This window comes from Coptis chinensis, chromosome 2 (genome assembly GCF_015680905.1).
Source record: "Coptis chinensis isolate HL-2020 chromosome 2, ASM1568090v1, whole genome shotgun sequence".
Classification (NCBI taxonomy): domain Eukaryota; kingdom Viridiplantae; phylum Streptophyta; class Magnoliopsida; order Ranunculales; family Ranunculaceae; genus Coptis; species Coptis chinensis.
In genome coordinates, this window is record NC_141457.1 from 86,388,853 (window position 1) to 86,401,247 (window position 12,395).

General features: G+C 35.6%; 1 protein-coding gene across 13 annotated transcripts; it reads right to left on the reverse strand.

Moving 5' to 3' along the window:
• Positions 1-692: 692 nt before the first annotated feature.
• On the reverse strand, positions 693-5,072 carry LOC147518555 (glutamine--tRNA ligase-like). 13 transcript variants are annotated; one of them, XM_086590375.1, is made up of 10 exons: positions 4,733-5,071; positions 4,583-4,639; positions 3,846-3,896; positions 3,431-3,479; positions 2,975-3,107; positions 2,744-2,874; positions 2,316-2,659; positions 2,181-2,236; positions 1,937-2,027; positions 693-929 (listed from the first exon to the last, which is right to left on the reverse strand). In XM_086590375.1, the coding sequence occupies exons 7-10, from the start codon at positions 2,532-2,534 to the stop codon at positions 885-887; spliced, it is 411 nt and encodes a 136-aa protein (XP_086446501.1). In that variant the 5' UTR covers positions 2,535-2,659; positions 2,744-2,874; positions 2,975-3,107; positions 3,431-3,479; positions 3,846-3,896; positions 4,583-4,639; positions 4,733-5,071; the 3' UTR covers positions 693-884. The 13 variants fall into 13 exon arrangements, with proteins under 13 accessions (XP_086446501.1, XP_086446500.1, XP_086446502.1 ...); XM_086590374.1 differs by having other exon boundaries at positions 3,846-3,911; XM_086590376.1 differs by lacking the exon at positions 3,846-3,896.
• Between the last annotated feature and the right edge of the window lie 7,323 nt (positions 5,073-12,395).

Genomic DNA, 12,395 nt, shown 5'->3' on the forward strand with positions numbered 1-12,395 from the left:
AGAATCCAAATATTCTTGGTTCTAATGGTGTTCTTGGTTCTAATGGCGTTCTTGGTTCTAATGGCGTTGGTTCACATGGTGTTCTTGGTTCTAGTGCTGTTCTTGGAGCAAATGGTCAAGCTAATTCTTTTAGTAATCAAGCTGCAAGTCCAGTTAACATGATGAATATGAATATTCCTATGGTTGCACCACCACAATAATCAGCCTCATACTCTTTTCAGAATACACTACTAAAAAAATGACTTGTGATGACGGCTTTTAGCCGTCATGAAACAGGTTTAATGACATTTTTTCATTTAAAAACCAACCGTCATTATAGAGCCCGTCATAAAAGTTAACAAAAAACGTCATAAAGTTGATGACGGTTCTGGAGAAGCTGACATCAAAGCTAGAACTTAATATGACAAAAATTCATTTATAAACGTCATAACTGGATCATTTTGCATGACATGTTTTACTTAACCGTCATAGTTTATTAGAAAAAGTGTCAAAAACTAAACCTTCATTTATGACTGTTTTTATTTAAGCGTCACCTTGAGAAACAAAAGCGTTAAGAAATTAACACTAAAAACTGTCAAGAATTGGTATGCCACACGACAGTTCTTTGGAAGTCGTCATAACTTTTTTTTTTTCCCTGTAAATTTGAAATTCCTGTAAACCAATACATTCAGACACCTGATAGCTGGAGTCCATTATGGAAACAAAAATCATACTTTTATTACCAACATAAATCATTTCAAGAACTTGTTCATATTACACGATTTATTCACGGAGAAAAATTTAAATAACTTAAGCACTTGATTCAAAATCAAACAAGTCTCATAATCCAACAACAATGCAATTAACATAACCCATCCAACAAATTGCTAATCAACCAATCCATCTCAAACAAACTTAATTGAGCTACCGTGTAATCTCTCACTTATAACCTAAAAAACAATATAAAGAAGAATGTGTTAGTTTATTTAATAAGTAAACTAAAAATATAATCATATAACGACTTCTACATAGTATTAAAAAAATATACAAACAATGTGTTAGCACAGTACACTAAGTCAATAACTACTAAACGAAATAGATACAACCAACTATGACAGAGAATCATATTGGTTAAGCCTCAAATAACATACGTACACCACTATAGGATATATCTGATCTGTATATATATCTACCACAAGTACACAAATAACCCTTTAACTAATAGGCAAAGGAAAGAACATAAGTAATCAGACCTAAATTTGAAATGTATGGTGGAAAAACTTCAGACCTAAATTCGAAATGTACTCGATAAAATCCGAACGAATTTCAATAAGGTTCGCACTTGTATATTTCCTAGTGTTAGCCAACTCCATTAGCTATATAAGTTAACAAAGAAATTACAATCATCTTTGTTCTTTTTATATACTTGCAATTAGTATGAGAAATAACAGTTCTTGGGATACCAATTGCAACTGCAAGCTTTAATCCTTCAAGGGTAAACTTAAATTGAACATTTCTTCTTTGAAAAGAAGAACATATTATCTTACTAAAAAAAGTATCATTCATACGCATCTTTAAAATCTAAAAAGTATAAATGGATTGTTTCTTCAATGCAATCAAAGAAATTTCTAATATTCTTATAGTGACTGTTGATCCGACTTTACGTTAAGAGTCTGCCACTACAGGCCTTACATGCACTACATAAAAGATTAGCGACTATATTTTTTTGTTAAGCGCTCAGATTGTTCAGCGTATAAGCATGATGCTCAACATAGGTGTATAAATGTGCAGAAGTTAAAACATTTTACTCTGTTCCAGATAATGAAGTTAGCATAGTTAGCTATGCAATGTAAAAGCATCCTCCCCAGTGCCATAAGAAACTATTTACAATGATTAGTGTGAGATGTTTTTCAAAGCACTTGTAAAAGTCAATCTTTCCATAAATAATGAGACATACCTTGAAAGGTTCCCAACCTATCCATTGGACAATTTCTTTTATGTGATCAATATATTCTTTCTTTTCAGCCTCAGGGTTCGTATCATCAAACCTAAAGGCCCAAGTAACAAGGTCAAAAAATTAAACAAACTGGGAGTTCGAATGGGTAGGGGGGGAGGATTACAATGTTTTAGATTAAATGTTTTTTTGTCAAGTCATAAGCATTATTCCATAAGCAAAAAAGGAAATCTAAGAGGGACCTTACCGCAAGTAACAACATCCATCTCTCTCTTTTGCCAGGCCAAAGCTAACAAACATAACCTATAAAACTACTAGTAATTGATCAATTATTCCCAAAGAAAATAAAAATCTCAAGAAACTCACTGAAAGAAGATATTACCTTAGCATGACCTATATGTAGGTATCCATTCGGTTCTAGAGGAAATGAGAAAAAACTCTGCCGGCCTCCTGTTGCTTTCAAGTGCTTATCAAGCATTTCCTTTGTATTACATACCCTTAGCACAGGGCGGTCACTGAAAAATACTTCAGTATGCACCTGAAATGAGCAAATCAATTCTACCGAAATGAACAATAATAAAGAAAACACGATTTTCAACATTTCTATATAAAATACTATTGTACTCTTGCCAAAATTTCAAAATTAAATGAAGCATGAGTCATGGATCATGCCATCACGGAAATTCCACTGTGACTCGAAAGGAGTACATGGACAGCAAGGGTCACCTATTAGAATAATGATAAACAACATTATAAAAACGAAATTGAAAGTTGAAACTCAAGTGCTTGCATGAACCCTCAAAGATAAACCTGTTGCTATCTTGCCATCTGGGCTTCTTCGTCATACTAATGTGATCTTAGGCATGCAAAGGCATGACCATCCATGCAAGACTAGATTTATAGATCATTCAATCCCATCTTATATGCATTCATCACCTAAACTGCAATCATATTGATAATCAGGCATGAGAAGGAAGCTAATAGATAGTTAACCTACTATTTATTTATATTATTGTGTATTACAGAGGACGAAGAGCATACCTGAATTCACAAGCTAGTTGTTATCAGCACCTTTCATTCTTTTATTTTACCGAATGTTGGTGTTATAGCAATACCGCTTGTTGATCCATGGTTAAGTTATGTTCGAACGTCAATGAGAATCCATGATTTGAATCTCACACCATAAGGCAAAAACAAATAAGCAAGCAACGAGAATATTATCCCATTATCATTCAAGTGAACAAGAAATAAAGACTACGGAGTTAGAAGTTCCCAATTTGATAATATGAGAGATATTTCAACAATATTATACATATCCATAGATTTCAATTCTTCAAACCAGTATTTCTACAGTCTAAAATCAGTAACTACCATTGTAAACTTCACCCACAACCAAACCCCATTGATAAAGTAGACATACTACAATAGCATTAGCAGAAAACTATGCATTATACTCATTCGACTTAAAGCAAGCAGTTCACAATCAAATTGATATACCTACAACAAGGATGTACAATAGAAGGTCCCTGTTTGTAGGTACTCACTCCTGTTAAGTAAAAATAGAAAAAAGGTCAGTATGTGGCACGATAAAAGCTTACAAAGTGGAGAATCCATGTCATACAAAGCAAGTCAAACAAAGACTCCATTTCCAAATTAAAATGCCACTTGTATGCCTTAGGATCAGACTTACCACATAAAACAGAAAATAGTGATCATAAATGGTGAATTAATTCACTCTTCTTGAATGTGCGCCATATTGTTATAATAATAAAGAACGAAGCATACACCTTGATGCTCAACCAATTAGCTGAGTAAAATTTCAATGGAAGCAAGGATGTTCTCTTCCAAAATAGAATTCACCCAAGGAACACAAGCCAAGGAATTTGAATTGGAGTCCTCAAGTTTCGCTTACCATTTACTGAACTGAAAAGTGTTGGGCTTCCTTAACTGAATTCGAGCTCACCTGAAGCAACAACAACTTTGGGGCAAAAACCGTATAAGATTTAAACAATTGTACGTGACCCATTACAAAGAATCTAATAAACCAGGGAGTTGTTGGTGTTCTTAATTAAGTACTGGTGTTAATTAACTACGTGAATAGGTTTGTGCAAGTGAGTTGCGTAACAACCACTAGTTGGGTATGTATCTTGACAATAGTACGTTTTAACACACTGCAAAACCCAAAAACAAAAATATATAGCTGTAATCGAAAGCTTTGAAATTATTCCATGAACTATTGACAAAGAAAATTACTTTTGCTTAAAACACAAAAGAGCAAGGATTCATTGAAATCAGTTCAGTCCATTTTCAGCGAAATCAATTGATCAAACAACCAAAAAAGTGCACGAGGCCAGTATATTCACACAATTAACAAATACCATTGTTTGTTTCAGCTAATTAAAAGGAAATCAAATTCAATCATTAAAAAAATGAACACACCCATACTATGCTTAAACGATGACAGAGAACTGAAAATGTAAGCGGTATACCAATGTGGAATTTGAAATATACCAATGTTATCGGAAGTTAAACCCTTAAAACCCCAATTGAAAATCCTAACAACCCAATCATACTATATAATTGAAATTGAAAAACAATTAATTATATGAAAGGGGGAGAATGGGACTTGGGAGAGAGAGAAGTGTAAACCTGTTTGCCGTGCTTCTTCCTCTGCGACTCCACCGATAACAATTCTTCATCATCTAGCTGAGAAAATAAAATCAATCCAACAAACTCAGGTTTGGAGAGAGAAGCGTGCTAAAGAAAGTTAGAGAATTGGAAGAAAGCGTATATGCAGACCTGCTGAATCCGTTCGCGTAGAAAGGGGGTTTTGGTTTACCCATAACTAATGTCTAATTGACCTAGTTAACCCTAAGTTTCCAAGCTCAATATTTCGCGAAAAGAAAAATAGTAGTGCCGGTAGACAGAGATTGATAGAAATCTTCAAGAAAAAAAAAGGCGTAATAGTTAGGGTTTGCAATGGAAGCAAGGGGAAGAAAAATAAATAGGCATAACCCTAACGTCAATCCCTTAATATCCGGCAGGGAAAACAATTGGGGTGAGCGGGAGAATTTTCATTGCAAGGGGAACTTTTTCTCATTATTGCGGTTTGCATAAGTGAGGACTGAGGAGTCTATTATTTTGGATTTTTTTTTTTTTTTTTGTGAAGTTGTTGACGGTTTAATTGGAAGCTAAAATGGTCCAACCTAACTAATGCCCAAAAAATTGTGAGAAGGTTGACGGTTTCTTCTATTGTTAATTTGACTGTTTTAGAAAACACCACCATATTTTCTTAACACTTGTGTTATACACGACATAATGTTGCAACAGCCGTCATAAAATTATTATATTTTCTTGACGTTTGTGTCATACACGATATAATGTTACAACAACCATCATAAATTTATTATATTTTCTTGACGCTTGTGTCATACACGACATAATGTTGTATTAGCCGTCATAAATTTATTATATTTTTTTGACGCTTGTGTCATACACGACATAATATTACAATAGCCGTCATAAAAATATTACTAAAACACCTATCTTGACGGTTTTTAACAAAGCCGTCAAGATAGATAAAAAACAAGCGTCATAATATGTCATTTTTTTAGTAGTGATATTTCAAATATGGTGCCAATCAAGCTCAAGAAGGAAAATTATCTTCAATGGAGGTCTCTTTTTTTACCAATTTTCAATACATATGATCTTCATGGTCTTATTGATGGTACAGATTCTTGTCCCTCCAAATTTTTTACTCATAATAATGGAAATGGTAGCTTCACGAATGTTGTAAACCCAGCCTATATTGCCTGGGTGAAAAGAGATCAGATGCTCATTGTCACACCCCGAATTTCGACAGAATTCGGAAAAACATTATTTGTCCCCGACTCTTCGATCTCCGAGGTGTGACGCACTCTCCACTTCCAAAAGCCCATAAACAGTTTAAAATATGCGGATAATTAAAACCAATAAAAATTTTAACTTAAACAAAGTCCTCTTCATTATAAAACAATTTACAAATGAAAATGTAAATAATATTATCTCAACTGAAAATCTATATCACCTCAAGGGAAAACAAAACACAACCACGAGATGCAATGCTAACGCGAAAACCACAAGCAAAGAACCAATCTTCTTCATCACTAAACCTGTCAAAACTTATCAACTATGTTCATTGAATGAACACACCCGATAAGCAAACATGCAAATCGGGTTGAGATTATAAACAATCTTTGGTGTGAGTAGCCCTAAAACAACATATAATTATACATAACTATATTAATAATCCATAAGGCGCTTAGTTCCTCTACCGGGCCTTTAACTTTCAACGACTAATATCACATCCTTAAGCACAATAATAAAAGGCAGGTAGTTCCTCCATCGAGGAGCTTTTAACATTCTTAAGTACACTAATCTAGGTGGTAGTTCCTCCATCGAGGCCTTTAACTTCCCACTAACCACACAACAAACTATACTCATAATAAATAAGGCATGTAGTTCCTCCATCGAGGTTTTAGGTTCTAACTAAACTATAACCAGCCAACCATATACAAATCATCTATCTAGAGATATATCATTTACCAACATATTACCATAATTAGATTATTTCGGGCTTTCTTTGTGTGTCCCTAAAATCACGTCAGATCTATGTCTTACCTAGTTTCCGGCTACCACAATCGCTACCCAACGCCGAACATGTACATCCACATGCCTCCCTTTACATAATGAGCCACTCGCGTGCGTAACCACCACCGGCGGGATGCCGCGACACCGTAAATCCTCACACGGAAGCCAAATCTATGTAAGCACCGCCACTATTCGGCATAAAATATTATGATCATCGTTCTATTTTGCGAACGGAATAATCAAAGCCACTATTCGGCTACTCGCGAGAGAGGTCGCCGAAGGCCATTCAACTCAACCCAAACGCCCGAAGGCCGCCCGAAGGCCTTTATTTTAAGCTCAAACGGAAGGGCCAATCACATGAGTTGTGGTAGCTAGGTTCTAGGATTTTCGTTACGTAATTTATTCAGGTGTCATACATTAATGACTCATAAACATTTCTACTATATCACGTCACGTGCAGGTCAATTACCTTATTGCACTAAGCCATAATATCTAGAAATATCTCAATTATATCTCATAGTCACTTTCATTCTTTCACGTGCCAATATATTATTGCACAACGCCACACTCCCGTGGGCAAATATTCACCAGTGCTATACTAGCATCTCACATATAAAATAATGGAGTGTATATACATTTCTCCAAGATATTGCATCAATATATTATAACGTATTATATCATGTCATGTCACAATGCTTCCACGTATCGCATACATTATTTATTATAACGTATTAGGAATATAATGTCTCCTAACATCTCAATATCGTCACGTGTCAAAAAATACACAACATCACTGTCAAATCTTTCTTAGACAGTGACTAACCAATTATGCAGGTTTCCGTACCATTTTATTTTATGGCTTGTCCATACAATATACAACATAAAACGTAGCACAATTAGACAGTCAAAAAGTCTACAATCAAAGCCCAATATTTATATACTTTACACACTACTCACGTCAAATCTTAATTAGATAATGACCAACCAAGTTATACAATATCAACAATATTTTCTTACTATATATATCCATATGATCAAATATGTGAAAAACTGGAAAAGTCAACGGTCAAAGTCAACCGTCAATGGTCAACGGTCAACACGTCATGGTCAAGGTCAAAGTCCACATGTCCTGGTCAAAAGTCAAAGTCCACATGTCCTGGTCGAAGTCAAACTGTCCTGGTCAAAGTCAACATCCACAGTCAACGGTCAACAGTCAACGGTCAACGGTCAAAGGTCAACACCTCATGGTCAAGGTCAAACTCAACATGCCATGGTCAAAGTCAAACTGTCATCGCCAAAGTCAAAGGTGAAAGTCAACCGTCCATGGTCAAAGGTCAAAGTCAACAGGTCCTGGTCAAAGTCAACAGGTCCTGGTCAAAGTCAAACTGTCGTTTTCGTGTTCGACATGTTCAGGGTCATAGCCATGGTTCATGGCTAAGGTCAAAGGTACATGGCTCATGGGCTCATGCCCAAGGTCATGGTTCGGACCCAACTGGCCAAGCCAAAACCTTAGAACCCGAAAGTCTAAACAGTGAAAGACCCATGTAGATCTATTTTAAGTCCAATGGACTGGTCCATGCAATATCAGAAACGGGCCCAAAAACAGTTAAGTGGTTCGGTCCAAAAATACAAATGAAACGGGCCATAGACTAATATTAGAACTGGTCCCAAAACTTAAGTTAAACTGGTCCAAAAATACAAAACAAATAGAAAAGGGCCCAACCACTTAAATTAGATTTCAGCCCACATCAAACTAAAACTGAAATTTCGGCCAACCACCATCGAAATTTCGCCAAGCCACTAATAGAATTTGGGCCCAAAACCAAACAATCTAAACCGCCCAAACAAAACAAAAGAACGGCGCCCAAGCAAACAAAACAAGGTCGACCCATATAGCAAGTGGATTCGCCCAAGGCCCAACCAACTTACAAGCTGCATCTTCTTCCCCAAATTTTCCTCCACCACCACCCAAAAATCCGCCACCACTAATCCTAATCACCTACCCATTCCAACCTATCGGTTTTACTCATAAATAAAAACCCTCTAACATTAATTAACGCCAAAGCCTCAATTCCTTAGATCTAACCTTCCCCAAAACTAGATCTAGAAGCGTGCCGACCTCCATTAAAGCTTGTTCAAACGCCTCCCCACTTCACAACACTCGGTCCCCATCACTACAAACCATTCAATCCATTCAAATACCCAAACAAAATCCAAACAACAAAGTTTAAAAAAAACGATTTTTTCGTTGGCGCCATTGCATTGCATTTGTGCTCAAAGCTTTAACAACCCTCATTCCATCGTCAAAACCAAAACCCTCACTTCCCAATCACCAAACAACCCACAAAAAAAACCACGGTTCAAACAGAGCCATTAAGCCTCCAAGCTCCATCGCCCTAATTTCGACCCTCATCGGTCCACCACCAAACTCCAACAACAAATATAGAAAGTTCAACCCGTCAAAAACACGATTTCGACATCTTGTTTTGGCGATATTGATTGATGCTCTGTCGAAGCTTCGACAGTTTACCCAATTTTAACACAGTTTCGACAGTTTAATATAAATCCGAATTTAATAAAATTTAATAACACAAATAGCACGAATTCCAATACAACAGGATAATGAACAGTGTAAAAACGAAACAATATACGCCGATGTGTGTAAACTACAAATCCGGTGAAATAGCAAAATAGCTACTCACCTGTATGAACAGCTCGACGAATCCTCCTAGCCCGATTCGTCGCGCTCCAACGCTCCAGCAAACCAGCTTCTCTCTGCCTCCATTTTTAATATATTATTATTTTTATGAACCCTATTTTCTAGAAAAAGTGTTTATATACTTGGGTCCGAAACCCAAGCCCAACACCGACTCGGGCCCAAAACCAGGCCCACGTATCCCGAGTCCAATCCGACGAATTTTGAAAATAAATAATTTAATTAATTACTAAATAGAAAAAACGTATTTAAAAAAATATTCATACTATACACATCTCAAAAGAATCTCGTCCCGAGATTCGGAAGTAAAGCTATACGAACAAAAACGTTGGTTATTAACTTAGAACCTATACAAGAATGCACGTTGATTAAACTTAAACAAGATAACATGGATATTAATTATTTTAAATAATACCCGAATATATATCCTCATGCCATTACAAAACCTATTACAGTTTAACTGTCTATATTAAAACAAATTATTACTGTCACTTATACGCAAGATAAACATATCATATCTTTTTAGCATGCAGTTTCTCGACACGTAGCAAGCTCTACGAAAAATTAATATTCTACTTAAACTAATAAATCATAAGGGATAAGTTCATCCATGCATACAACATTATGGAGTCTTTTATTATCATGCATAAAAGAAAAATTAGTGTCCTAGCACACTTAAAACAAAAATCACTCATGTCATTGATACTACAATAAAACTCTATATTTACTTTAGTCATGCTATCAGAAAAATTAAATTTAAAACAACCCTTGAATCCTAATTCATGCTTGCAACTGGATCAAATATAGCATGTATCCAAAAAGAATTTTTTTCATATTCATGTATCAAAATCATATAGACTGAAACAAAACAATTAAGAATAAATACTCGAATATGCAAAAATCATGTGAAACTAATTTAACGATATTAATAAATCATATACGCATGGTAATAGTTCATCCATATACAATAATATAAGAAAGCGGGTATACGCAAGTATACACATCTCAAAAGGAAAACACGTGTATACGCAAGTATACACCTCTCAAAAAGAATACACGTGTATACGCAAGTATACACATCTCAAAAAGAATACACGTGTATACGTAGGTATACACATCTCAAAAAGAATACACGTATATACGCAAGTATATACATCTCAAAAAGAATACACGTATATTTTATTATTATATTCAATCTATTTCTAACTAATCACCTCTAACAGATTAATCTCTTATACTTTAAAATATTATTCATCCATTAACGTGTATGAGTGAGGCGAGATAGTTCCTCCAACACCGAGGCAATTAGTTCCTTACTCAGTACGTCACAAAGTCATCAGTTAATGCAGCTCATTCATCAGTTAATGCAGCTCATTCAATATAGATTAAAATATCTTATTATTTATTGAATAATATCATAACACTCAAATACAAAGTTCACAGACATGTGGTCGTACTTAATCCATACTCCACATGAAAATGATCACCAACAACAAAACAACATTTTAGCAGCACACATCATTTGGATCAAATCCGTTAATAATTAACATATTACCCATATAACCACTCCTCATATGATAAGGAAAAATAAAAGCATTTCCTATGCACTCCACAAGAGTAACTAATATAAATATACACATTACACATACAAACCAATCAAGAAAAATATTGACTCTCTTTATTTCTATATCTCTTCTTTTCTTTGTAAAAGTAAAACAACTAGCGGAAATAGTTTTGAAAATAAAACTTCTTAAACACTACCCATAAACCACGATCCGAGAATCACCTAGACTCACCCTAGTCTAAGCTAACCAAATGCTCCGATACCAAACTGTCACACCCCGAATTTCGACAGAATTCGGAAAAACATTATTTGTCCCCGACTCTTCGATCTCCGAGGTGTGACGCACTCTCCACTTCCAAAAGCCCATAAACAGTTTAAAATATGCGGATAATTAAAACTAATAAAAATTTTAACTTAAACAAAGTCCTCTTCATTATAAAACAATTTACAAATGAAAATGTAAATAATATTATCTCAACTGAAAATCTATATCACCTCAAGGGAAAACAAAACACAACCTGAGATGCAATGCTAACGCAAACCACAAGCAGCAACCAATCTTCTTCATCACTAAACCTGTCAAAACTTATCAACTATGTTCATTGAATGAACACACCCGATAAGCAAACATGCAAATCGGGTCAGCATTATAAACAATGATGGTGTGAGTAGCCCTAAAAACAACATATAATTATACATAACTATACACAATCCACAAGGCAGTTAGTTCCTCTACCGAGGCGCCTTAACTTTCAACGACTAATATCACATCCTTAAGCACAATAATAAAGGCAGGTAGTTCCTCCAATCGAATTTTAACATTCTTAAGTACACTAATCTAGGCAGGTAGTTCCTCCACTGAGGCGCCTTAACTTCCCACTAACCACACAACAAACTATACTCATAATAAATAAGGCATGTAGTTCCTCCATCGAGCGCCTTAGGTTCTAACTAAACTATAACCAACCAACCATATACAAATCATCTATCTAGAGATATATCATTTACCAACATATTACCATAATTAGATTATTTCGGCTTTCTTTTTTTGTGTCCCTAAAATCACGTCGTATCTATGTCTTACCTAGTTTCCCGGCTACCACAATCGCTACCCAACTTAACATGTACATCCACATGCCTCCCCTTACATAATGAGCCACTCGTGCGTAACCACCCGGCGGGATGCCGCGACACCGTAAATCCTCACACGGAAGCCAAATCTATGTAAGCACCGCCACTATTCGGCATAAAATATTAGCGATCATCGTTTCTATTTTGCGAACGGAATAATCAAGTTAATTATTCGATTCGCGCCGGAGGGTCAGCGCCGAAGGCCATTCAAATTAAACGAACGCCCGGAAGGGGGCCCAAGGCCATTCAAATTTTAATCAAACGCCGGAATGGCCAATCACATGAGTTGTGGTAGCTAGGTTCTAGGATTTTCGTTCGTAATTTATTCGTGTGTCATACATTAATGACTCATAAACATTTCTACTATATCATCGTGCGGTCAATTACCTTATTGCACTAAGCCATAATATCTAGAAATATCT

Coding starts and splice junctions, on each gene's coding strand:
- LOC147518555 (XM_086590376.1), bottom strand. CDS start 2,534: ATGTTGAAAATCGTGTTTTCTTTATTATTGTTCATTTCGGTAGAATTG. Junction 2,237..2,315: donor TACATATAGGTCATGCTAAG/GTAATATCTTCT, acceptor GTAGTTTTATAG/GTTATGTTTGTTAGCTTTGG. Junction 2,028..2,180: donor GATGGATGTTGTTACTTGCG/GTAAGGTCCCTC, acceptor TTGGGCCTTTAG/GTTTGATGATACGAACCCTG.